General features: G+C 69.3%; 3 protein-coding genes across 4 annotated transcripts; 1 reads left to right on the top strand and 2 right to left on the bottom strand.

Annotated features, from left to right (window-relative positions):
* Window positions 1-3,273: 3,273 nt before the first annotated feature.
* SHE (Src homology 2 domain containing E) lies at window positions 3,274-7,689 on the top strand (the record flags this gene model as incomplete). Its single annotated transcript, XM_080368702.1, is given in 13 exon segments — window positions 3,274-3,387; window positions 3,389-3,670; window positions 4,447-4,566; window positions 4,568-4,574; window positions 5,389-5,524; window positions 5,526-5,622; window positions 5,624-5,699; window positions 6,546-6,685; window positions 6,687-6,697; window positions 6,820-6,829; window positions 6,831-6,940; window positions 7,356-7,497; window positions 7,499-7,689. Coding segments are annotated over 13 exon segments (1,290 nt in total). The 3' UTR covers window positions 7,544-7,689.
* Window positions 7,690-9,488: 1,799 nt separating this feature from the next.
* On the bottom strand, window positions 9,489-13,291 carry IL6R (interleukin 6 receptor). Of its 2 annotated transcripts, XM_080368367.1 has the most exons (10): window positions 13,099-13,291; window positions 11,663-11,908; window positions 11,455-11,578; window positions 11,160-11,344; window positions 10,913-11,073; window positions 10,675-10,819; window positions 10,536-10,579; window positions 10,321-10,390; window positions 10,104-10,212; window positions 9,489-10,021 (listed from the first exon to the last, which is right to left on the bottom strand). In XM_080368367.1, exons 1-10 carry the CDS (start codon window positions 13,205-13,207, stop codon window positions 9,832-9,834), a joined length of 1,383 nt encoding a protein of 460 aa, XP_080224493.1. In that variant the 5' UTR covers window positions 13,208-13,291; the 3' UTR covers window positions 9,489-9,831. The 2 variants fall into 2 exon arrangements, with proteins under 2 accessions (XP_080224493.1, XP_080224494.1); XM_080368368.1 differs by lacking the exon at window positions 10,321-10,390 and having other exon boundaries at window positions 9,947-10,021.
* A 146-nt stretch (window positions 13,292-13,437) lies between these two features.
* ATP8B2 (ATPase phospholipid transporting 8B2) lies at window positions 13,438-24,392 on the bottom strand. The gene is made up of 27 exons (XM_080368359.1): window positions 24,300-24,392; window positions 23,297-23,355; window positions 22,491-22,604; window positions 22,128-22,307; window positions 21,968-22,029; window positions 21,749-21,821; window positions 21,321-21,391; window positions 21,095-21,174; window positions 20,730-20,888; window positions 20,567-20,655; window positions 20,295-20,491; window positions 19,369-19,577; window positions 19,111-19,154; window positions 18,871-19,036; window positions 18,603-18,791; window positions 17,951-18,066; window positions 17,667-17,831; window positions 17,464-17,575; window positions 17,208-17,313; window positions 16,947-17,088; window positions 16,677-16,860; window positions 16,264-16,487; window positions 15,929-16,012; window positions 15,471-15,716; window positions 15,190-15,328; window positions 14,966-15,102; window positions 13,438-14,852 (listed from the first exon to the last, which is right to left on the bottom strand). Exons 1-27 carry the CDS (start codon window positions 24,358-24,360, stop codon window positions 14,565-14,567), a joined length of 3,696 nt encoding a protein of 1,231 aa, XP_080224485.1. The 5' UTR covers window positions 24,361-24,392; the 3' UTR covers window positions 13,438-14,564.
* Window positions 24,393-24,817: the final 425 nt, after the last annotated feature.

Raw genomic sequence — 24,817 nt, 5'->3', positions numbered from 1 at the left:
GCTGGAGGGCATCGCGGCCTCATTGCCTGAGCCGCGCCATCCCCATTAATTCCCTGGCTTTGATTAAAAGTTACAAGAAAATCAAAGAGCCTCAGAAGTCCGTTATCTCTGCCAGCAGCTGTTCCCTAATTCAGGCGTTGTCCTGCTCCAGCCTTGGCATGAAAAGATGCTGTAGGAGAGGGATGACGGACGCTGCCCCGCTCCAGCCCCGGCTGGGGGACTATTTTTAAGTGGCTTTGCTGAAGGACCAGAGGGTTTGTGACACCGAGCGGCTCCGCTCCCCCATTGGCCGGGGCAGGGGGTTAAGCTGGTTTAATACAGGTTTCAAAAGCTGGTGCTGCTGCTGTTTGGTGAGGGGGGGGGCTGTGCCTGCTGGCTGCCGTGGAGGGGTTGGGTGTACGGGGCGTACTGGGTGTACGGGGCGTACTGGGTGAGCTCACGGCACGTGTGCTTCCCAATGCTGCCGGCTTTCCGCACCGGGATGAGTGGGAGAGCTGGAGCAGACCCCCTGCGGCTGACCCAGCGCGGCAGGAACAGCACGAGCTGGCGTCTGGCGGGTGCCTGGCCCGTCTGTTCTCACCCACCCAGCGCCAGGATCCATCCTGCTCCCAGACGGGCTCCGGCGCTCCTCGTTTTGGCTGCGCAGAGAAGCGGGTACGCGGTGCCATCTGTCCCCACTGCCAGAAAGGCTCCCAGTGCCACCCCCGCTGCAGGAGCTGGCCGGGGGCACGGTGGCCGGGAGAGGCTTCCCGGTGGGGACGCGTGGGTGGCATGCTGCTGGCACTGCCACCCACCGCACGAAGCCACCGAGATGGTGCTGCCGGCACCGCCGTCCTGCTGCCAGGATGCCTGGAATGGTGAAAGGAGATGGAAATCCGCCAAGGAAGGAAAGCGGCACCTCTCCCACCCAGCTCCCTCAGCATGCTGGCGGGGGCATGGAGTTTTCTGGGGCTTCCAGAAGGTGAAGCTGCTCCCGCTGCCGGTTTAGGTGCCACTGGCCACCACGAGGCACGTCCTTGCCACCGCTCGCCATGGCACTGCTGGCAGCGCCGCTGCTCGAGGCTGCCCAGCACCCCCCCTGAGCCCGGACCAGGGGGGCACGGTGCTGGGGACCAGCCGTCCCTGCCGGGTCACGGTCTGCTCCCCCAGTGTCCCCCCTCCCAGCAGCAGGACCCTGGGGACATTCCCTGGCCCCTACAAGCAGGAGGAGCCCGTGTCCTGCCCCGAGCTGGGGCAGCTCCGTGCTGGGGGCTGGGGGAGCAGCTCTACCCGCAAAACCCACCCCCATCCCTTGCCGTTGTGCAAATAGGTCAGGGCCCCCCGCCGCCCCCCCCAGCACCACGCGGCCCAGCCACCAGCCCTGCAGGAAGCCAAATTTCTGGGCTCAGCCGGGGTTTTCCGGCAAGGGCTCGGCACAGCCCTGCCAAAGTAGGTCTGTGCTGGTGTGGGGTGAACCGCAGCGGCAGCGAGCGCAGTGGGGCCGTGCCCCGGCGGGCTGGCACGGGGCCTGGCACAGGGGATGCACGAGGGGCTGTGCACAAGGGGCTGGGCACGAGGGACTGAGCACGGAGCCCCGTGCAAGGGGTCTGTGTGTAGGGGACTGTGCACGGGGGATGCACATGGGTTCTGCACGGGGGGCTCCATGCACAAGGGGCTGAGCACGGAGCCCTGCAGGGGGGTTGTGTGTAGGGGCTGTGCACGGGGGCTGCACAGGGGCTCCATCCATGAGGTCCGTGCATGAGGCTGTGGGTACCAGGGGCCACGCACAGGGTATGTCAGTGGGTCTGGTGTAAGAGGCTGTGCACGGGGGCTGTGCCTGGGTTCCATCCATGGGGTCCATGCACGAGGGGCTGTGCACAAGGGGCCGTGCTCAAGGCTCTATGCAGGGGGTCTGCACGTAAGGGTCCACGGGCTGCGGGCTGTGCACGGGGGCTGTGCACGCGGGACTCTGCACAGAGGAGCTGGTGTAAGGGGCCATGCATGGTGGGCTGTGCATGGGTTCCATCAGTGGGGTCCATGCACGAGGGGCTGTGCACGAGGGGCTGTGCTCAGGGCTCTGTGCAGGGGGGCTGAACATAAGTGTCCACGCACGGCAGGCTGTGCATGGGGGCTGTGCACAGGTTCTGTCCATGGAGTTCACGCACGGGGGCTGTGCACGAGGGGCTGTGCATGGGGGCTGTGCACGAGGGGCTGTGCACGAGGGGCTGTGCACAGAGTTCACGCACGGGGGCTGTGGACGAGGGGCTATGCATGGGGGCTGTGCACGGGGGCTGTGCACGGGGGCTGTGCACGGGGGCTGTGCACGGGGTTCATGCACGGGGGCTGTCTGTGGGGGTCTCCCCTTGCAGCCCACACCCAGGCTCCACGCGTGGGGGCCATGCGCAGGCTCAAGCCGCCGCGCCCCCCCGGCCGGGCAGGGTCCCGCTGTCTCCCGGCCCCCCGGGACGAGCCCCCCGCCCTGCCCCGCCGCTCCGGGCGGCCGCAGTCACCGGGGGGGGGGGGGGGGGGGGGGGAGGCGCGGGTGCCCCAGCTGCGGGGCCGGTGTCCGCCCGCCCGGCCGGTGCCGCGCCGTCCCCCGGGGCCGCCCCCTCCGGATCTGGGCGGGGAGCGCCGGCCCCGCCGCCCCCTCCGGCCCCTGCGTCTCCGTCCGTCCCGTCCCGTCCCGTCCCGTCCCGTCCCGTCCCGTCCCGTCCCGCCGCATGGGGCCCCCCGGGCCGGCCTGACCCCCCCCGCCGCCCCGCCGCCCCCGGAGACGGGCCCCGCCGAGGAGCCGCGACGGACCCCCCCGGCTGCCCGGCCCCCGCCAGCCCGGAGAGACCCCCCCGGCTGCCCTCCCCGGGGGCGCGGGACCCTCGGAACCGGCCCGGGGCCGCCCCGGCCGCTCCCCCCCGCACGGCCGGAGAGACCCCCCCGCCTCGCCCCATCTGGAGCAGAGACCCCGGCCCCGCCCGGGACCCCGGGAGCCCCGGGGCGACGCGCTCCCCTCCGCGGGACACGGCAGCCGGCATCCCTGGGGACCCCTCAGCCGTCCCCGCGCGGGCGAAGGACGCCTGGAGCCCCCCACCCGCGCCGGGGGCGAAGGCCCCGGCCCCCCTGCCCGCATCCCCCCCCCGCCCCGGGCTGGCCCCCCACCGCCCAGGGTCCCGCTCCCGGGGCTGGGGGCGAGCGGGATGCCCCGTGCCCCCCGGCTGAGCCGGGCCTGAGCCGGTGGCAGGAGCCGGGGGCGTCGGGGAGCCCCGGGGGGGCTGCGGCCCCCTGCCCCTGGCCAGCCCCATGGCGGCCAAGTGGTTCAAGGAATTCCCGTCCAGCCTGAAGACGGTGTCGGAACGGGCTCGGCCGGGCGGCGGGAGCCTGGCCAAGAGCCGCAAGAACTCAGCCGTCGAGTTGGGGGGGCTGCCGGGCCGGCCCGGGGGGTGGCAAGGAGGGGGGGGGTCGGTTATCCCGGGACAACCTGCAGGGTCTGCTCCAGGCCGCCACCGGGAAGATGCGGAAGAATTCCCGAGCGGAGGGGGGAGCAGCGGAGGGGCCCCCCAAAACCTGCGGCACCTACATCAACCGCCTCATCAAGGTGGAGGCTCCCGAGAAGAACGGGAAGGGGTACCCCGGCCCCCTGCCCACCGCAGCGCCAGCCCCGGAGCAGGACAAGGGGAAGACCCCCAAGACAGAGACGGTAAGGGGGGGGACTGGGGGGATGGGGGGTGGGGGGTGGGGTGTGGGGGACACGGCGCGAAGCGATGGCAGCTTGAACCGCTCCGGCTCATTAGCCCGGCTGACCCCGGGCTTTCATCGCTCCCAGCTCCAGCGCCTTCCGATCCCCTTCAAAGCTCCTTCACTCCCCCCCGCCTTGGGCTGCTGGGGAGGGGGGAGCACTTGGCGAGCCCCCTCGCCGTGTCCCGCCGTGTCCCATCCCACCCTGACCCCGGCTAAACAAAGGCTGACACAAAGCTTTTCTGGGGATCCAGCCTTTGCCCACCCCACCCCCCCACCCCCCATTGCCCTGGGGTGGCTGGCAGCCAGCTGGGGAGGGGGTGTCACCTGAACGGGTCCCCCAGCACCCCCCCGGCTCCTCCCCACCGCTGCTGCACCCTTGTGGGGTCGTGGCACTACCCCAGTGCGCTGCCATCCCCCCCACCCCCGCCCCGTGGTGACCCCAGTGTCCCACCTGGCTCTGCGCTGGTGGCCTCCCCCCTGCTCCACCACCCCTGGACAGGCAGTGGGACCCCCCCACTTCACCCCCACCCCGCAGCAGCCCCTTGAGGCTGCCGGTGGCCTCCCCCCTGCTCCCATCATCCCTGGGACATGCAGTGGGACCCCACCCCACCCCGCAGCGTCCCCCTGAGTCCCCTGGTGGCCTCCCCCTGCTCCATCATCTCTGGGACATGCAGTGGGACCCCCGCCCATTCTGCAGCATCCCCCTGAGGCCCCTGGTGGCCGTGCCACCCCCAGGTCATCATCCTGGAGGACTATGCCGACCCCTACGACGCGAAGCGCACCAAGGGGCAGCGGGAAGCCGAGCGCCTGGGGGAGAACGACGGCTACATGGAGCCCTACGACGCCCAGCAGATGGATCACAGGTATGTGCCAGCACCACGGGCAGCGCGGCTGGCACCGCTGGCACCGCTGGCACTGCTCCCCAACCGGGAGCGCCCTCGGAGCCGCCGGGAGGCTCCGGGAACAGGAAAGCCACTCGCCGCTTCCTGCGGCTGCGCGGGGCCAGATAAGGCTGGACGCTGACCCCTGCCCGCCGGCCCCTCGCCCGGTGCCGGGACCCGTTGCCATCACCCGACGGGTGTCTGGGGACCAGTGCCAAAACCCCCAGTGCCACCCAGCTGTCCCCAGGGTGGGGGGATGCAGACAGCTCTGGGGGGTTCCCTGTGGCTGTGCCCCCCCCCCCCCCAGGCGGTGACCCCCCGGCCGGCGTGGCGGCCGCCCAGCTGGCCACAACAACAGGAACTGACTCGGCCGGAAGCTGGAAATAAAAGATTTGCTGCTGATGTTTTTTTTCCATGCGGGACAGCCGGGGCTGTTTGGCGGAGCCTGGCGCCGGGGGTCGAAGCGGGGGGGCCAGGGGGTGGTGTGAGCCCCCCCGTGGGGCTGAGCTCCGGCGTGGGGTGTAGCATCCCGCCGCCGTAGAGCCCGGCTGGTGCCAGCGGCATATTTCGGTGTTCCCGGTGCTGGCAGCCTTGGGGATGGGACAACAGGGCCAGGCGCCACGAGGATGGGCCCCTTCCTGCTCCGGCTCCTCCCGAGCTGGTTCCCAATGGGGCATCCCCGATGTGGGGTCCCTGGCCGTACATCCCCCCCAAGGGCAGGTGTTGGGAGGAGAGGGAGGGGGGACTCAGGGGACGCACAGCTCCCTCCCTGACCCGCCATCCCTCTTTCCCGCAGAAATCCGCCGTCGGGGCTCCAAGGACCCCCTGGTCAAAGCTATCCTGCTGCTGGACGGTCCTGGCGAGCCTGGGGAGGGGGGTGGCAAGACGGAGCCGGCCAAGTGGCCGGGGGGCAAGGAGGCGGCAGGGAAGGGGGCCACAGCTCTACGACACCCCCTATGAGCCTGGGGACGGGGGGGCTGGGGGGGCCACTGAGCGCAGGGCAAGGGCTGGGGATGGGCGCCTGCCCGAGGAATGACGAGCGCCCGGCCGGCGAGTACGAGCAGCCCTGGGAGTGGAAGAAGGAGCAGATCGTCAAAGCGCTGTCAGGTAGGGGGGGGCGGTGACGGAGACCGGGATGGAGACAGGAGCCAGGGTGGGGATGGGGACAGGGACCAGGATGGGGATGGGGACCAGGATGGGGATGGGGACCAGGATGGAGATGGGGACGGGGACTGGGATGGGGACAGGAGCCAGAAATGGGGATGGGGATGGGGGACCAGGATGGGGATGGGGACCAGGAGGGAGATGGGGACCCGAATGGGGATGGGACCCGAATGGGGGATGGGGACTAGGATGGAGATGGGGACGGGACTGGGATGGGGGACAGGAGCCAGAATGGGGATGGGGATGGGGACCAGGATGGGGATGGGGACCAGGAGGGAGATGGGGACCCGAATGGGGGATGGGGACCCCGAATGGGGATGGGGGACTAGGATGGGGGACAGGGACCAGGATGGAGACAGGAACCAGAATGGGGATGGGCACCAGGATGGAGATGGGGACCAGAATGGGGATGGGGATAGAGATGAGGATGGGAATGAGGATGAGGACAGGAATGTGATTGGTGACAGGGACAGGGATAGGGATGGGGACAGACTTTTCAGCAGAACCTTTAGCCATAGGACCAGGGGAACGGCTTTAAACTACAAGAGGGTGGATTCAAACTAGATATAAGGAAAAATGTCCTGCACTGGGGGTGGTGAGACCCTGGCACGGGTTGCTCAGCCGTGACAGATGCCCCATCCCTGGAAAGGGTCAAGGTCAAGTTGGACGAGGCTCTGAGCCACTTGGTCCAGTGGAAGGTGTTGGACTAGACGGAGATGGGGATGCAGCTGGGGATGGAATTGGTACGAGAGCAGCTTTGGGGGCTCACATCTCATTCCCCCTCCCCAGTCCAGTTCGAGGGCTCGGAGCGCCCCAAGGAGGAGACGCCGCGGCAGCACCTACGCCAGAAGAGCTGGACCCCCAAGATGCTGAAGGCAGCGGGCAGCGAGCATGGCGAGGGGGAGCGGGTCGACCCTGCCCTGGCGCTGGGAGAAGCAGCCGTGAGTCGCGAGGCTGAGCCACGTGCAGCAGCCAGGGCAGGACATGGGATATGGGGTTGGGGGGGGGTTGTTCCAGGCTTTACCAGCGCTCAGCATCCCCCCCACCCCGCTCCCCCCCACAGCTGGTACCATGGGGGCCATCACGAGGGCCGAGGCAGAGAGCCGGCTGCAGGCGTGCCGCGAGGCCGGCTACCTGGTGCGCACCAGCGAGACCGGCAGCAGCAAGTACTCCATCGCGCTCAAGTGAGTGGCTGAGCGGCCATGGGGCAGGGTGGTCCCAGCCCCGGGGGGGTCCCACCCCGGGGGGATGCTGTAGCAGGAGCCCCCAGTTCACACCAGAGCCCTGATGGGGTGGGAGCAGCCTGGTCGCGGGTCTGGCATCCCCCCATCCTATGGGGTGGGGGTGGGGGGACCCAGGCATCCTTGGCACGGTGCTGGTGCGAGGAGGTGGAGGGGGGCAGGCGGTGCATCCCCCTCCCCGGCACATTGTCGGGAGCGCCAGCGGCGTTTCCTTCCTGAGGAAGCGGAGCCCCTGGAGCCGAAACAATCGGGAGCGGGACGGGAACGGGAACAAACAGGGGTGGATTGCGGCCTCGGTGGCGGGTGCGGGTGGGCGCCGGGGGGCTGGCGGCACCGCTGACGCCCACCGGCCACCCAGGACCAGCCAGGGCTGCGTCCACATCCTGGTGGCCCAGACCAAGGACAACAAGTACACGCTCAGCCAGGCCAGCGGCGTCTTCGCCAGCGTCCCCGAGGTCGTGCACTACTACTCCACCGAGAAGCTGCCCTTCAAGGGGGCCCGAGCACATGGCCCTGCTGCACCCCGTCCACTGCAAGGGGCATTAGCACCCACTGATGGCCCCCCCCACCCCGGCCTGCAGCCCCCTCAGCCCCGCGCTGTGGGGCAGGGTCCGGCCCTGGCGATTGCCACGTGCCGTGGGAAGGGTCTGGCAAAGGACCAGCCCCGCGGGGACCCCCACTCCTGCCTGGTGGCCGCTGCCCGCCGCTGGACTCCGGCAGGGCTGTGCTGCCCTTTCGCCGGGACGGATCCTGCCCACCCTGTGCCAGAGCTGGCCCGGTGCTGGGCGGCCGCCGGTGCCCAGGGCTGGGGGTGCAGCGGGGTGGGATGTGTCAATGATGTAGGAAAATAAACTTGTTGGCTGAGAGGAGGCAGGTGGTCCTGCAGGGGCAGGGGGCTGCAATGGGGAAGGGATGGGGCTGGGGGGCCTGGGGGCTGCAATGGGGAAGGGATGGGTCTGGGGGCTGCAATGGGGAAAGGGTGGGGCTGGGGGGCCTGGGGGCTGCAGTGGGGAAGGGATGGGGCTGGGGGCTGCAATGGGGAAGGGATGGGGCTGGGGGGGGCTGGGGTCTGCAATGGGGAAGGGATGGGGCTGGGGGGGGCTGGGGGCTGCAGTGGGGAAGAGATAGGGTTGGGGGGGTCTAGGGGGGGGCTGCAGCGTGGAAGGGATGGGGTTGGGGAGCCAGGGGGCTGCAGTGAAGAAGTGGGGGGGCTGGGGTCTGCAGTGGGGAAGGGATGGGGCTGGGGGCTGTAATGGGGAAGTGCTGGGGCAGGGTTGGGGCTGCAATGGGGAGGGGATGGGGATGGGGAGACTGGGGGCCGCAGTGGGAAAGAGATGGGGCTAGGGGCTGCAGTGGGGAAGGGACGGGACTGGGGGGGCAGGATGGGGTAGGGGGCTGCAGTGGGGAAGCAATGGGGCTGGGGGCTGCAGTGGGGAAGGGTTGGGGCAGGGGTGGGGCTGGGGTCTGGAACGGGGAAGCCGTGGAGCTGGGTTGGGGCAAGGGGCTACAGCAGGGAAGGGATGGAGCTGGGGGCTGCAATGGGGCAAAGTTGGGTCTGGGGGCTGCAATGGGGAAGGGATGGGGCAGGTTTGGGGCTGAGGTCTCCAGTGGGGCAGGGATGGGGCTGGGGGTCCCGAGGGTGCCGGGATGGGCCAGTGCCTGGGCTGTGGGTGCTGAGGGGGGGGCAGTGAGACACCCAGCCCCTTCCCCAGCCAGGTCTGGGGTGGGGGGAGGCCGCGGGGCTCTGCCAGCAGCACCCCCCCAGCACTCCCTGAAACCAGGGGGGGGTTCCAGGGCTGGGGGCCCACCAGGGCTGCCCCAGGATCGGGCCCCTCCCCCCCCCCAGGGTCACCTGCCTGCTTGGGGGAGCAGAAGTGGGTGACACCCCCCAGCTGGTACCAGCAGGAGCCACCCCAGTTTTGGGGGGCGGGGGTACCAGGGCTCCCCCCACCCGCGCATCTGCATCCTGTTGGGCTTTTTATAGGGCGCGGGGCGGGGAACGCGGTGTCCCCAGGGTGCTGGGCGCCCTGTCCCCTCGCCCTGCGGTTTCCTGCCAGGGTGCAGCTGCAGCTCCCAGGGGCATTGCGCAACCCAAGGTGGGGGATGGGGGGGGTGGGCATTGGGCATGGGGGGCACAGCCTGGGTCTGCACGGCATGGGGGGCGAGCGTGGGGGGTGCAACATGGGGTGCATGGCACGGGGGGGGGGCATAGGGTGCATGGGCTGGGGGTGCATGGGATCAACTGGGGGGGGGGCACAGCCCCCTAGGGTCACCCCTGGGTGATGGAGGCTGCAGTGTGACCCTTTGGCCACAGCACCCACCCCCCCCCCCAAAAAAAAACCCCAAGCCACCCCCCCCAGTACAAATCCAAGATGTTTATTTGAGGCACCTTTGGCCACGTTTCCCAAACACGCGTTTAAAAATAAGCCCCCCGGGGGGGGGGGGGGGGGGGGGCGGGCTGGGCAGAGGGATGGGGCTGAGCCAGCCAGCCCGGTGGGGGCTCCGCTTCAGCCATGGGACCCCCAAACCCGGCCCTGCTCCCGCGCATCCAGTGCCTTCCCAGCTTGGCCACAGCCCTGGAGCTGCGCCCCCCCGCCCCCCGCCCCCCCAGGGGCCATCTCGGGGGACCCCCCAGCTGGTTTCTCCATGGGGGTGGCACTGAGCCCCCCCTCCGAGGCACTGAGCCCCCCCCAGCGAGGCTGCTTTCACCCACAGGGCGCAGGGGTGGCTTTCAGCACCCCCAGATGGGGGGGGGGCTGCTCGTGGGGTCACATCCTGCCCCCGGGACCCCCCTGCCTGACCCGCAGGCACCCGCCAGCGCAGCCAGCCCCTGGCTACTGTCCTGAGAAGAAATAGTCCAAGTTGGTGACGTGGAGAGCCCCGGGGACCGGGGGGGCGGGGGGCGAGAGCAGGGGGGTGTCACTGAGGGGGGGGCTGGGGGGGCCCAGGGGCACCAGCACATGCTGCCCCTCCCCCTCCGGCTTGGCTGTCCGCAACCCGCCCGTCCGCCACATCTGCTTGTACCTGCAAGAGGGGAGAGCGGTCCCAGGTGAGGGGGGGCCGGTGGAGCCCCTCTGCCCCCCCCCGCCCCCCCCCAGGCACAGACCTCACCACGATGCCAAGGAAGAGGGCGATGCCCAGGAGCAGGCTGCCCCCGGCCACCAGGAAGGCATGGGGGTGCGCCACGGAGCGGGTGCTGGCTTCCACGACGGTCCCTGCGGCAGACGGGGGGGCGGGGGGACACGGGACAGACAGGCTCATTGTGGGGACAAGGGACACGGGGGTCCCAGTCCCCTGCAGCCAACCCAGGGCCCCCTCCTCACCACCAGCATCATCCTCCCCAAAGAGCTCGGGGGGCAGTGTGATCCCGTAGGTGCCGTCCTCCCCGGGGAACTGCAAGATGAGGTGGGGGGGTGCGGTGGGACAGGTGCCACCTTGCTGTCCCCTTGTCCCACACCGGGACATGAGACCCAACTCGGGAGCATGTCGCGCCCCCCCACCCCCACCCCCACCCCCCGGGGCTGAGGCCACGTCCCACCTGCGAGCTGAAGGGTCCCATTTCAGAGGTGAGGTCGCTGGGGTCTGCAAGGTGAAGGGGGGGACTCTGTGAGGCTGGGGGACCCTGGGCTGACCCCCCAGCCTCAGGGCCAGATGCGTCCCGTCCCCCCCCCCCCTACCTATCCAGGGGGTGCCCACCGCCTCCCGGCTCCACTCGCTCCACGCGCCGTGGCCGAACTCCTCCTGCGCCCGCACCTGCACCACGTGCTGCATCCCCCGCCACGCGTCACGGATGTCCAGCCACGTCGTCATCACCTGGTCCACCTTGGGGGGGGGGACGACGGACACGGACACGGGCAGCTGGGGGTTGGGGACAGCCCTGCCGGGGACAGCCCCCCACTGGGGAAGGGGTCTCACCTCCGTGAAGGTCCGGGCAGGCTCAGGGCGGTAGCGGACCTGGAAGCGCAGCCAGTAGAAGCGGGGGTCCCACGAGGAGGGGTAGGACCAGTTGACCCGCAGCCGCTGCGGCGCCTTCTCCAGCGCCTCCACCGTGACGTTGAGGGGGGGGTCGGGCTTCACTGCCGGGGAAACGGGGGGGGGGAGGGGGGCTCAGGACCCGGCCCCGCACCACCCCAGACCCCGGCAAGCAGAGAGCGGCACTCACGGACGCTGCTGAGGGTGATGATCCTGTCCTCGCCGGCCGAGGCACCGGCACCGTTGTGGGCGCACGTGGACACCACGAGGGGTTTGGTGTCGTCGGTCCCGGGGGGCACCTTCACGCGGCAAAGAAACTTCCGCGCCTTGGAGAAGTAGCGGCACCGCTGCTCCGTGGCGTTCTCAGCCACGAACCTGCGGGATCCGTGCGGCTCAGCGGGGGCTGCGGCACAGTGGGGGGAGTCGGGAGGGACAGCGAAGCCCCCCCCCCCCCCCATCATGTCCCATGGGGGGCCATCGCTCACCTCCGCTTCACCCAGAGCATCGCCCGCGTCCCCGGGGACGGCTTCGCCTGCAGCGGCCACTCGCACAGGACGTCTTTGTCGTGGCTCCGCCGGTAGCAGGAGACGCGGGGAGTTTCGGGGGGCTCTGCAAGGCAGGGAGGCGCTGGGGGATGCCGGATGGGGGGGCGGTGATGCTACAAGGGAAGCCCCCACCCCAGCGTGGACCCACCTTCCACCAGCAGGCGCAGGGAGCGCAGCGGGCGGCCCCCCACGGAGCAGCTGTAGCGCCCCGAGTCCTCGTAGCGCAGCCGCTGCAGGAGCAGCACGTTGCCCCCCGCCAGCCTGCGGCCCCCCGCCGCCGAAGCCCCCCGCGCCTCCACCTGCCAGGACACCGGGATGTTCACTGGTGCCTGGTCCTGGCAGGTCAACGTGACGTTTGCTCCCGGGCGTCCCAGCACTGTGTCCCGTGAGAGCCCTGGAGGGATGAGATGGGGGGGGGGGGGGGGGCAGGCAGCGGAGATGAGACCCCAGACCCTACAGGTGGCCCCAGAGTTGGGGGGGGGCACCCCAGCATCTGGTCCCCTGTGCCCAGCAGCTCCTCGGTGTCGGTCACTGCAGGAGGCACCGAGGAGCAAGTGATTCCCCTGACCCCCCCCAGCCAGGCACCAGGCCCCCCCCCCCCAGCCCCCCCCCAGCCCCGCAGCACCCAGCCAGGGTGCAAACTGGGGGTCTGGTGGTGGGAGCCAGCTGGGCGGTGTGGGGAGCCGTGGGCCGGGGCGGGGGGTGTGGGGGTCCTGGGGGGCTGGCACTGCAGGGGTTAAGTGGCCAGGCTGGCCGGTGGCCCCGGGCCAGGCCTGGGCTGGGGCCAGTGGGGCCACAGGGGCAGCTCTCCCGGCTCCAGCTCCAAAGGTCAACGGCCAGCGCGGACCTGCTGGTTCCCGTTGGCTCCTGCTGCCGGGAACGCACCCAGCGCCCAGCACCCAGCCAGCACCCAGCGCCCAGCACCCAGCGCCCATCCAGCACCCAGCGCCCATCCAGCACCCAGCACCCATCAGCACCCAGTCTCAGCACCCAGCACCCATCCAGCCCCCAGCCTCAGCACCCAGCACCCATCCAGCACCCAGCGCCCAGCACCCATCCAGCACCCAGCACCCATCCAGCACCCAGCGCCCAGCACCCAGCACCCATCCAGCCCCCCACCCAGCACCCAGCCTCAGCACCCAGCACCCATCCAGCACCCAGCCCCCAGCCTCAGCACCCAGCCCCCATCCAGCACCCAGCCTCAGCACCCAGCACCCAGCCTCAGCACCCAGCACCCAGCCTCAGCACCCAGCCTCAGCACCCAGCCCCCAGCCTCAGCACCCAGCACCCAGCCTCAGCACCCAGCACCCAGCCTCAGCACCCAGCCCGCCCCAGTGCCCAGCCAGCCCCAGCACCCAGCCAGCACCCAGTCTGGGCACCCAACCAGCCCTAGCGCCCAGTCTGGGCACCCAACCAGCCCCAGCACCCAGCCCCAGCACCCATCCAGAACTCTCCCAGCTTTAGCACCCACCCAGGTGCCCCGCACGAGCCGGGTCCCCCTGTCCCCATGCCCGCGCCGGGGGGTGTGTGCGTGTGTGTCCCGTCCCGTCCCGTCCCCCCCCACCGGTGACCGGTCGCACTCACCCGTGGGGCTGCAGGGCCGCCCGGGAGCGGCGGCGGGGGGCAGGAGGAGGAGGAGGGGCGGGGGGAGGCAGAGCAGCAGCGGGAGCAGCGGCCGCAGCGGCCGCGCCATGCGCCCGGCCCCGGGCAGGTAAACATCGGCGGAGCCGCCGGCGGCGCGGCCGGTGCCCGCGGTTGTGAAACCGGGACGGGGGTGGGGTGGGGGGAGGGGGGGGCGGGGGCGGCCCCGCGGCGGCAGCACGTGCGCCCGGGGGGGCGGGGCCAGCCGGCACCGGGCAAGGGGGGGGGGAGGGGCCCATCCACCGCCCCCCCCCGCAGGACACAGGACACGACAGAAACGGCTCAGAATTCTTATTTTTATATAAAAAAAAAGCTGGTTTTTGGTTGTTTGTTTTTTTTTTCTTCCCCCCCCTCTGTGGCCCCATAAAATGATACAATTCTGCGATATAGAAACGTGTAATAAATTAAACGCCCCGATCCTCGCCCCCTCCCCAAATCCCCCCAAAATAGACCCTGGCCCACGCCAGAGCCCGTCCTGAACGGGTTCCTCTTTGGTATCACGGAGAGAGCGGACCCGGCCCCCCGACCCCCCCCGGGACCCCCAGCAGAGGGGGACACACACACAATCCCCCCTCCGCCCCCCTCCCCCCGGCAGGGGGTCCCGCTCCCGGGGAGCCGGCGAGGAGGAGGAGGGGGAGGAAGAGGAGGAGGAAGCGGAGGCCGAGGGTTGCGCAAGACCCCGGCGTGGAAGTGAATCACAGCCCTGCCGAGCACCCCAGCTCCCCGCAAAGCCGGGGAACACTTCCCCTTTCCCAGCCGGAGGGGGGGGAGGGGACACCCCTCGCCCCCCACCCCAGCCCCCCGCGCTCTCTCCCTACCCAGCCCTGCCAACGCTGAAACAACTCGCTCTGTAAACTTGGAGGGGTGTTTTGTGTTTGGTTTTTTTTTTTTCCTCCTTTTTTTTTTTTTGTGGGTCTTTTTTTTTTGTTTGTTTTTTTTCTTCCCTTATTTTATATAAAAAGAAGACACGTGGGTGAGGGGTGGGGGATGGGGAGCGGGGTGCTGTCACAGCCCCCCCAGACCCCCTGTGCCTGCCCACGGCGGTGGCTCTGGCGTGATACATTCGCGTGTGATGGGGTGTTTGCGCTCCAGGGAGGTGAATACTGAGAGGGGAGCAGCCCAGGGGGGCTGCCGGGGGGCTGCCGGGGACACCGTCCATCCCTCCAGCCCGGGGGGCTGCTGGGGACACCGTCAGTCCCTCCAGCCCGGGGACGAGGAGAATATTTTTTTGGTTACACTGCGACAGTCCAGACTCCTCCAAACCTCGGCACCTGGGCAGATGCAGCCCCGGACCCCCCCCCCCCCCAGGGGGGGGCTTGGCCCTACCGGACCACCACGGTGAGAGAAGGGGGCGAGGGGAGCCCCCCGCTGCACAGGAGGGGATGCGACCCCCCCCCGCCCCCCCAGCCTCACACCTTGAGCATCTTGTCGGCCACGCCGCTGGGGCTGCCGGCGGTGCTGCCGTCGCTGCCTTTCTTCTTGCGCAGGGTCTCAATCCAGCCGGTGCTGGGGCGGGCGGCGAAGCTGGAGAGCGCCAGGGAGCTGAGCCGCATGTTCTTGCCCGACATGATGAGCTCCCCAAAACCCTCCTGGTGCGAGAAGGCGTAGCCGGAGCGGCGCGAGCCCACGCGCCCCGCGCGCCGCATGCACCGGTGCTGCGTCTTCTGCTTCTTCCGTACCAGCTGAGTGTAGCGCACCTGGGGACACGGACACGGGAGAGGGTCAGGGACCCACAGAACTTCCCCCACCCCCCCCCCCCGCCCCGGGTAGGTGACCCCCTGGCTGCCCGCCCCCCCCGGCCACCACGCACTCTCACCGTGTCCGAGAGTTCGGGTTTCAGGTCCAGCTTGAGGAAGCGAAAGGCCACGACGGGCATGATGCAGACCACGGTGGTGAGCGCGATGGTCAGCCAGACCGTGGGCTGGGCCAGCGTGTTCTGCGCGTTACCTGGGGGGAAAGCGCGAGTCTGGCTGGGGCTCAGCACCCTACGGGGGTGGGGGACACCACTCAGCCCCCCCTCCCCCCAGGACTCACCCACAAAGCGGAACTGGTTGGGGAACATCTGGAAGAGGCCATCGCTGTGCATGGCGAAGAGGATGGCGAAGTAGGCGGCCAGGCTGCCCCAGATGAAGAAGTGGTTGATGGCCGTCCAGAAGCCTGTGTCCAGCCCGATCTGGTGGAGAGACGGAGGAGATGGGGCTCAAGGGACAGCCCCGGTGCTCTGAGCACAGCCACAGAGCAGGATGGGACCCAAACCTTCCCCCCCGGCTTTGTGCTATAGGTGAGGAGCTGGGGCCTAGCAGCTGCCTCCCTACCTGCACGCTGACGACAATCACGAGGGAGGTGGCGACGGTGACGGCGAAGGACTGGTAGTCAGCCAGCTGGGTGCCATCATCGCGGGTGGCGTCGGCGAAGACGCCGTAGGGGATGAAGAACATGAGGACAGAGGTGTAGATGCCCTGGGCGATGCAGATGAAGAACTCCCGCTTGTTGAAGAGCAGGTTCAGCTGCCCAGGCTCATAGAGCTTGGGGTACTCCATGCTCCGCTGCTCCGGCACGTCCTGGGGACACGGGGCACTGGGGACCTCTCTCCAGCCCCAGGCAGGCACAGCCTGTCGGCTGCGGCTGCACCAACCTCCACCACAGCCCAGGGACGAGGACAGCCCAGCCCGGGCACCCAGGCAGCCCTCCCTCCCACAGGGTGGGCCGTGCGGGGGAGCTGGGCCCGCTCCCGGGGCACCCAGGGACCCCCCCTCCCCAGCCCTGGCTGTACCTGGTCGAAGACGCCCATGGCGAGCACGGGCAGCGACGTGTAGACGATGTTGTACAGCGTGATGAAGTACTGGTCGTACACAGTCTGCGTGGAACGGAGCGCTCAGGGGGACGCACGACCTGCCCGCCTCGCATCCCAGCTGGCCCCCACGTCCCCGCACCCACAACTGCGGGGACAGGAGAGCCACCGCCAGCCCCCCATGCTCTGGAGGGGTCCCAGGCTGCGCCTGCTGGTGCAGGACGAGGCTCCACAGGGAGCCCGGGGCACGGTCCTGAGCAGAGGGGTCCCGCCGGCGGACCCTCCCCAACTCTGAGCGCCAAGAGCCGGCGACGCACCTGCGCCGAGAAGCCACAGAAGAAGCCAAACCAGAAGTGGACCATAGTGAAGGCGAAGTTCTTGTAGAAGAAGTAGCAGAGGAACTTGCACATGCGTAGGTAGGACCAGCGCCCGTGCACCAGGAGCAGGCGCTGCAGGAACTTGAACTGTGAGAAGGAGTAGTCGGAGGCCAGCACCGCCTGGATGCCCTCTTGCCCGCTGATGCCCACCCCGATGTGGGCGGCTGTGGAGGGAAGAGACACACGGAGTGAGGAGGAATCTGCCCAGAGTCCAGGGGACCAGGGCTGGGACCCCCCAGCAGGACTGTGCTCCTGCGGGACGCAGAGGGGTGAGGACGGAGGCTGCCACAGACGCCGGGACAGCGCAAGCCGGGCCCTGTCCCTCCTGCGGCTCCCCAGACCCCAGGCCTTACTCTTGATCATGCTGACGTCGTTGGCGCCGTCCCCGATGGCCAGGGTCACGGCTTTCTTGTACTTCTTCACCAGCTCCACCACCTGGGCCTTCTGCAAGGGCGTGACGCGGCAGCAGATGACGGCCTTGCAGGCGCACGCCGTCTCCAGGAACTCCACCTCCATGTCAGCCTCCAGCGCGTGGGCCTGCGAGGAGAGCGGGGGGACAGTTGGGGGCACGGCCGCCAGCGGGGCACGGTGCCCCATCCAGCCCAGTGCCCCCAGGTCCCTACCAGGCTGTGCCCGTTGATGACCAGGGCGTATTCGCCCGCTATGGCTTCCAGCACTGAGGTGAGCTTGGAGGAGGAGAGTTTCTCCTGGTAGAAACCGTTGCCCACGGAGCGCGATGCGTCCATCATCTTCTCCCGGGCTTTCCTGAAGAGAAAAGAAAGGGGTTGGGGGGCCCCCGATTCAGGGCACTTGGACATCCCCCCCCCCAGCCCCACGCTGGCCCCACGCGTGTCCCCTGGCCAGCCCTGCCCGCCGCGCCTCACCTGAGCTCTTCCCGCACCTCCAGCACGGTGTGGCCCGTGACTACGAACACCTCCGTCATGTCGTCCGTCAGCATCTTGCAGGAGTAGCCGATGTTCACAGCCGTTTCTGGGGACGGGAAACCAGGGGCTGAGCCAGGGTCAGACCAGGGGGAGCATCTGTCCCGTGTGTCCCCCCCCGCCCCGCCCCCAGCAGGTGGGATCCCAACACACGAACGTCCTCACCTCCAGCCAGCCCAGAGCCCCCCCAGACCCTCACCCTGCTTGTCCCCCGTCAGCACCCAGATCTTGATGTTGGCCAACGTCAGGATGGCGATGGTTTCGGGGACCCCCTGCTGCAGTTTGTCTTCGATGGCCGTGGCTCCCAGCAGCTGGGGGGACCCCAAGAGGCAGGAGGTCAGCAGGGGCTGCCCCCAGCTGCCTCCTGCCCCCCCCCCCTCCCCGAACCCCCAGCCCACCTACCAGCATATCGTGCTCCACCTCGTCGTAGAGCCGAGCCAGGCGATCCTCGCGGGCCTCGGGGGCACTGCCAGCTCGGTGCAGCCGCTCGGACCACTCCTCGTAGTAACTCTCCTCCAGGTCTTTGTAAGCCAGCACCAGCGTCCGCAGCCCCTCGCCCGCGTATTCCTGCAAGCGGTTGGAGCTGGGTGCACTGGCAGACCCCGACGGCGCCCCCAGACCCTGATTGCCCCCCCAGGATGGGGCACGCGCGGGCAGCTCCCCTTCCCAGCCCCTGCCCCACTCACGTTGAGGTGGTCGGTGGTGACGTTGGCGAGGTCCTGGGCGAGGGGGTGCAGGCGCTCCAGCAGGATGGTGTCAGCACCTTTGCAGTACAGCCGGATCCGGCCCTCGGGGCTGCGGACTGCAGGGGGCAGGGGACAAGCTGCCTGGCTCGGGAGCGCAGCAGCGAATCCCGCTCCAAGCCCAGCCACGACCCCGCGATGCCTCCGCAGCCTCGTCACCATCTGTGTCCCCAGCGCACCGCGCCCAGCCCCCATGACCCAGCCCCACTGCGGCTCTCCCAGCCCCATCACTGCCCTTCTGGACCCATTGCAGCTCTCCCGGCCCCACCATCACCCTCCTAGCCCTACCACCACCCTTCTGGACCCATTGGGCTCTCCCAGCCCCACCGCAGCTCTCCCAGCCCCATTGTTGCCCTCCTGGCCCCACCACTCCCCTTCCGGACCCACCGTGGCCCGCCCAGCCCCACCACAGCTCTCCTAGCCCCACTGCTGCCCTCCCGGCCCCACTGCTGCCCTCCCGGCCCCACTGCTGCCCTCCCGGCCCCACTGCTGCCCTCCCGGCCCCACTGCTGCCCTCCTAGACCCACCGTGGCTCTCCCAGCCCCACTGCTGCTCTCCCGGCCCCACCGCCGCTTTGCCATGCCCAGGACCTCACCGATGACGGACATGCGCTTGCGGATGTTGTTGAAGTCCAGGATGGCCAGCAGCTGGTAGGTGATGGCTCGACCCAGCTCGTGCACTGTGATGGTTTTGGGCGTGCGGGACCGGAAGACAAACCCGAAGTTCCTGGCAGCGGCGACCAGCGCTCCCTCGTCCGGGGACTGAGCCTTGTAATAGAGCTCCCCTGGGGACAGCACCGGGGGGTCAGAGCCAGCGCCATGCCCCAGGCCGTGCAGGGCCAGATCCTGCCCCCCCGCGCCCACCTTCGTCCTTCTCCTCGGACATGACGGTGTGGCAGAGCGAGAGCAGGCGGAAGAACTCGTGCACGTGGGGGTCTCCCAGCTTGACGGCTTCCAGCAGGCTGGGGTCCCAGAACTGGAACCGTGGGTCAGCCAGGGGGTTGAAGGAGAAGTCGACTGGCTCTGGCCTCTGGCAGGGGCAGAGATGGCGTTACCCCCTGCGCCCCCCGGCACCGCCAGGCACGGCCCCCGCGGCCCCCTTACCTCGCCCAGCTCCGCTTTGTGACCCAGCACATCCTGCACGTCACCTGCGAACCAGGGCACGGAGTTAACCAGGACAGGGGCCCAACGCTGCCACCTCACCAGCGCCCACACCCAGGGCAGCTATGGGGCAGGGGCAGCCCCACGCCGCGACGCCGAGCCCCCTTGTCCCCTGGCTGCCACAGAGGGTCTGCAGAAGGGGAGCCGGAGCCCCCACAGCCTGCAGGCAGACCCAGCCCGGCCCCAGCGCCCGGTGCTCACCGTAGCTGTGCCCGTTGACGGAGCACTTGCTGAAGACCATGATGTTCTGGGTGAGGGTGCCGGTCTTGTCAGAGAAGATGTACTCCACCTGCCCCAGCTCCTCATTGAGGGTGGTGGTCCGCGCCTCAGCGGGCGTCCGGCGCTTGGCACAGTACATCTTCTTGTCCCAGTTGATGAAGTAGCTGTGCCCAAGACGGATCACCTCCACGCTGCGGGGACACACACACACACACGACAGCCGGGTGTCAGCAGGGCAGGGCAGCACGCTCTGCTCAGCCAGCGATGGGCACACACGTGCCCACCCCAGACCCCCAAGCACCTAGGGCACCCCAGCACCCAGGGTCCCCCACACCCTTCCCCAGGGCTGGCCCGCAACCCGCTCCTAGTGACAGCCACCGCCAAGCCAGGGCTGGGGACACGGAGCCTGTCACCGAGCGGAGCTCCCCAGGCATCTCACACAGCTACGCGCCCCGAACCCCCTCCCCAGCCCCCAGGGCAGACAGCAATGAGCTAGTGGGAGGGGTGGGGGCGACACGTTCTTACCTCGGGGCTAAGGGTGACAGAACCCATGCTGGGGAACGAAAAGAGAGAGAAATTAAAAGAGAGAGAGAAGGGGACAGTGCAGGAGCCTGGGAGCTGCAGGAGGGCAGAGCAAAATAACCAGCGTGCAGCCAGGGCAGGGAGAGACGAGCAGCCAGACAGACGCAGCCAGGGGGGGCCCCGAGGGACCTGTGGGGTCTCAGGTCTTGGGGTATCCCCGAGGGCAGACGCGGCCCATCACCAGGAGAGCAGCCCAAGCCCACCCCACGCACGCAGCTCTGCCCGTGGGTCTCCATCCCCGTCTCCCCTCCCCAGAGGGCACCCCTAACGCCTGGTGCCTGCCCCTCGCACACACCCCCAGCCCAGCCCCTCGGCCCCTGCCCTACCTCACGTAGAGCGAGATGGGCACCACGGTGTTGAGGATGATGATGTAGGACCAGAAGGAGAGGAAGCCGGAGAAGAAGGCACTGTGCACCCCCTCATCCCAAGGCAGGTAGATCTGGAAGCAGACGCCCACCTCGTGCTCCCAGATGGCGTTGCCGATGGCCAGGATCACCCCCATGCACACCAGGAACCCGAAGATCTGGGGACAGGAGAAGACATCAGAGCCTCAACCGTGCCAGAGCCGGGGCTCCCCTGGGACCTGCCTCCCGCGTACCCAGAGCACCAGCGTGTTCATCAGCCGGTCGATGCTCGTCCGCTTGAACTTGGTCCGGCCGCTGTTCTGCATCAGTTTCGTGTCGGGCCCTGGGGAGAGGGAAGGGCGTCAGCAGGGTCTCTCCCTTCCGCGCGGCGCGGCGGTGGCAGCCGTCCCAGCCCACCTGCAAAGATGACAAGGCCGAAGCACCACTCGGTGTTGCGCAGGACGCAGCCCCGCAGCAGCATGTTCTGGTTGCTCAGGGGGTACTTGTTCTCCTTCCAGTACAGCGTCCCACCAAACTTGTCCAGCTTGTTGTTGGGGGGTTCACAGATCACCTCGCCTGAGCGCGGGGGATGGCTGGGCTGTAAGGTGCCTTCTCCAGGCGGCCACTTCCATCCCAGTGCTCCCAGCCACCGCCCCCAGTTCCCCAGAGATCCGCTCCGAGCCACAGGACCGCGTGGATGGTCCCGGTGTCTCCCACGCCAGGTGATGGAGGAGGGCAGGCAGGGGCTGCCCCACCGCAGGGGGCTGGTGGCGGGCACTCACCGTCAAACCGAGCCAGCTTGCTGGTGTCACCCAGCTCCGAGGTGACGGGGATGGCCTGCCGCACCTTCATGTTGGTCTCTCTGCCGGTTAAGGAGGCACCACGCGCGGGGTCAGCGACAGGGAGGGTCTTCACAGATGCTGCCCAGCTCCAGTTCCCTGGCAGCTCCCGATCCCACTCCCACCCCTCGCCCTCCGCCGCCACCCGAGCGGGGCAGGGGTTACCTACCCATCCAGCTCCGCCGTCTCTATGTAGCACAACCCGTGGGGCTCGCTGCTGGAGAGGAGGAGGAGGTCAGCCTGCCGGGGGGAGACATGGCAAGGGTTGTGCTGACACCGGGGCTCCCCTACGCCTTTCCCCAGGGAAGCTCCAGCCCTCGGATGCCAGGAGCCGGCGGGGTCTCCGGAGCCACACGTCCTTAGCAGGGCACTGCCGGCACCCTGGCCAGGACACCATCGCCTGAAGCGCCCACGGCAGCCAAATCCCGAGAGCTCGAACACGGCTCAAACACCGCAACTGAAATGGAACTTCCAGGCTGGAAAGTCCCTGGTGCCTCCACACCAGGAGGTGATGGAGAAGCGTAAAAGCAGAGTTGGGCGCAGCACCACCCCAGGTGGCTGTCCCCATGTGTCACCCTGCCCTGGGGCCACACTCACCGCCACAAACTGGTTGTTCTCCAACTTGATGATGTCTCCGACACGGACGTTCATCCATTGCTCCTGCCGGAGGCTGCAGAGGGACAGTGGAGTTAGGGGGGAGCCACCAGCACCGCTTCTCCCCTGCCCCGCCGCCCTCTGCCCCTGCCTGCAGCCCTGTGCCGCGTCTCCCAGGGCCCCGTGCCCCCTCCCCAGCTGCCCCCTCCCCGCGACACTCACACTCCGCCGATCAGCACCTGAGACTGCCGGTTGTTCACCTGGTTGTCGCTTTTATGGCGGAACTGGGTGCAGAGGGGAAGAGACGGCAGCGTCAGCCCCGCTGGGGACGGGGTCCTGTGTCCCTCCCCCTGCAAAGGCCACGGCCCCGGGCACCACACACCTGCACCGGGGTCACAGCCCCCTGCCCCCATGCCCAGAGGGCAGCCAGCCTGGCTCGAGGGGTGCAGGGGGGACCACTCACATAGTCGTCGGTGGCATCTTTGACAGCTGTGATGGTTAAGACAAGAACCAAAGGCACGATGGTGGTGAACCAGGAGAGCGAAGAGATCTGCGGGATCAGCTGGGGACAGGGAGGGGACTTAGAGGGGACCTGGCCAGCCCCAGGCCCACACTACCCCTGCTCCGGGGTGCCAAACCCACCGTGCCCCAGGACAGGAGATGCCCTGGGCCCTCCCAGCTGCCCAGCCAGGGATGGACAGCGCGGGGGAGCCCCATCTGCCTCCCTGGGCCCCCCAACACTCACCTGCAGGATGAGGAGGAAGAGGAAATAGGTGTTGGCCACTTCCTGGAACTGCTCGAAGAGGTTGACAGGCAGGAAGGTGACAATGTTGTACTTGGAGGTCTTGATGCAGTTGCTCTGGGGATGGACAGAGGAGGGAGTTCACAGGGTGCTGAGGCCCCAGGACCCCCCGGCACCACTCCCGGGAGGGCTGTACTCACCGCGCCCCCAGTTTGAATGCCTGGACCCCCATCCCCTGCCCCTGCCCCGACTGTGTGGCAGCTTCCCCCAGAAGCTGATTCCTCAGTCGCCAGCCGCTACCCAGGGACCAGCCACCTCTGGCAGCAGCATCCGGAGCATCCAGCCCCCCCCGCCAGGGTCACCCCAACCCGGACCCCCGCTCCCCCGCAGCGAGGCCAGGGCAGCCTCTGGTCTGGAGCAGCCAGAAAAAACCTCCAGCGTGGAGGGGGAGGCCAAGGTGAGCTCTGCTCCCCCCCCAGCGGCTCCGGACACCACAGGGATGCAGGCAGAGCCGGGGGGGGTGGGGATCAAGCCCCCCCAGAGGATGGGGGGGCTGCATTCCCCACCCTGGGAGCGCGCCATGCCCCCCTCCAGCTGGGCTGCCCCAGCTCCAGAGCTCTCTTGGCACTACCAGCTCGTCAGCACAATTTTCTCAGGGACAAACATCTATTTTTAGCCGTAACTGCCCCCCCACCCCCCACCCCACCCCCACCCCCCCTTCCCTGCTGACCCGGAGGGTGACGCAGCCCCCAGCTCCCCAAACCTGCGGCAGGATGAGGGCGCCAGGGCCGGGGCTCAGCACCACTCACCGCGTACTGGAACTTCTCGTTGTACTCCCGCGCGTTGGCTCGCACCCGCCTCTCCTCCTCTGCAACACAGCGCGCCCGTCAGCCTGCCCGCACCCCAGCCCCCCCAGCCCCCCCCCGGGCCCACCATCCCACCCGCTCAGCTCCCCTGTGCCCCAAAAGCCCCCCAGGCAAGCCCAGAAACCCCAGACCCCAGGGGAACAGGGAAGCCCCCCCCGTCCCCCCCCAGCTACACTGTGCAGCCTGTGCTCCCGCTGCACCCCCAGCCCCCTTCTTCTGCACCCCCAGACCACTGACCCTGCTTATCTGTACCCCCCGCCCTGCACCCCCAGCCCCCCAGCCCTGCACCCCAGGACCCCCAACCTTGCTTCCCTGTACCCTGAGACCCCCAGCCTTGCTTTTCGGCACTCCTACACCCCCAGCCCTGCTTCATTGCACCCCAAGACCCCCAGCCCTGCACCCACAACCCTACAAGCCCAGCCCCCCAGCCCTGCTTCTCTGCACCCCCAGCCCTGCACCCCAGGACCCCCAGCCCTGCACCCCAGGACCCCCAGCCCTGTTTCTCTGCACCCCCAGGCCTGCACCCCAGGACCCCCAGCCCCCCAGCCCTGCACCCCAGGACCCCCAGCCTTGCTTCTCTGCACCCCCAGCCCTGCACCCCAGGACCCCCAGCCCTGTTTCTCTGCACCTCCAGCCCCAAAAGCCCCCCAGCCTTGCTTCTCTGCACCCCCAGCCCCCCAGCCCAGGACCCCCAGCCTTGCTTCTCTGCACCCTCAGCCCTGCACCCCAGGACCCCCAGCCCCCAGCCCTGCACCCCAGGACCCCCAGCTTTGCTTCTCTGCACCCCCAGCCCCAAAAGCCCCCCAGCCCAGGACCCCCAACCTTGCTTCTCTGCACCCCCAGCCCCCCAGCCCTGCACCCCAGGACCCCCAGCCCTGTTTCTCTGCACCCCCAGCCCCCCAGCCCCCCATCCTCGGGCCCCGCAGACCCCCCGGCCCGCACACACCCGCCCCGCCGGCGGCGCGGACCCGCGGCCACTTCTCGGGCATCTCCCGGGGCACCGTCATGGCTGCGGGGCCTCCATCCCGCGCCGCCGGTGCCCCGGCCCGGGCCCTCCCGCCCCGCCCCGCCGCGTTGCCGGGGCAACGGCCGCCCCGGGGCCCACCGGGGCCTACCGGGGCCTACCGGGCCCGCGCCGCTCACCTGGGGCCCGGCGGGCCGCGCACCGCTCCATGGCCCGCGGCCCCGCAGCCCATGGGGGGGGAGCGGGCGGCCGGGGCCGGGCCCGGGGCCGGGGGGCCGGTGCCGGGGCCGCTGCGGCCCCGCTCCCGCTGCCGCGCCGCTGCCGCCGTTCAGCGCCCCATGGCCGCGGCGGCGCCGGTCGGCGGCGGAAGTGATGGGCGGCGGGGGGCGCTGCCCGGGGGGACGGGGCGGCCCCGGCGGCGGCGGGGGCCGGGGGGAGTCCCGGAGTGCAACGCGGGGGGGGCAGAGCGTAACGCGGGGGGTCCCCGCCAGCCACAGAGG

This window comes from Falco punctatus, assembly GCF_963210335.1.
Source record: "Falco punctatus genome assembly, chromosome: 18".
NCBI lineage: Eukaryota > Metazoa > Chordata > Aves > Falconiformes > Falconidae > Falco > Falco punctatus.
The sequence above is the reverse complement of the archived record's forward strand: the minus strand, read 5'-3'. Positions and strand labels throughout refer to the sequence as shown.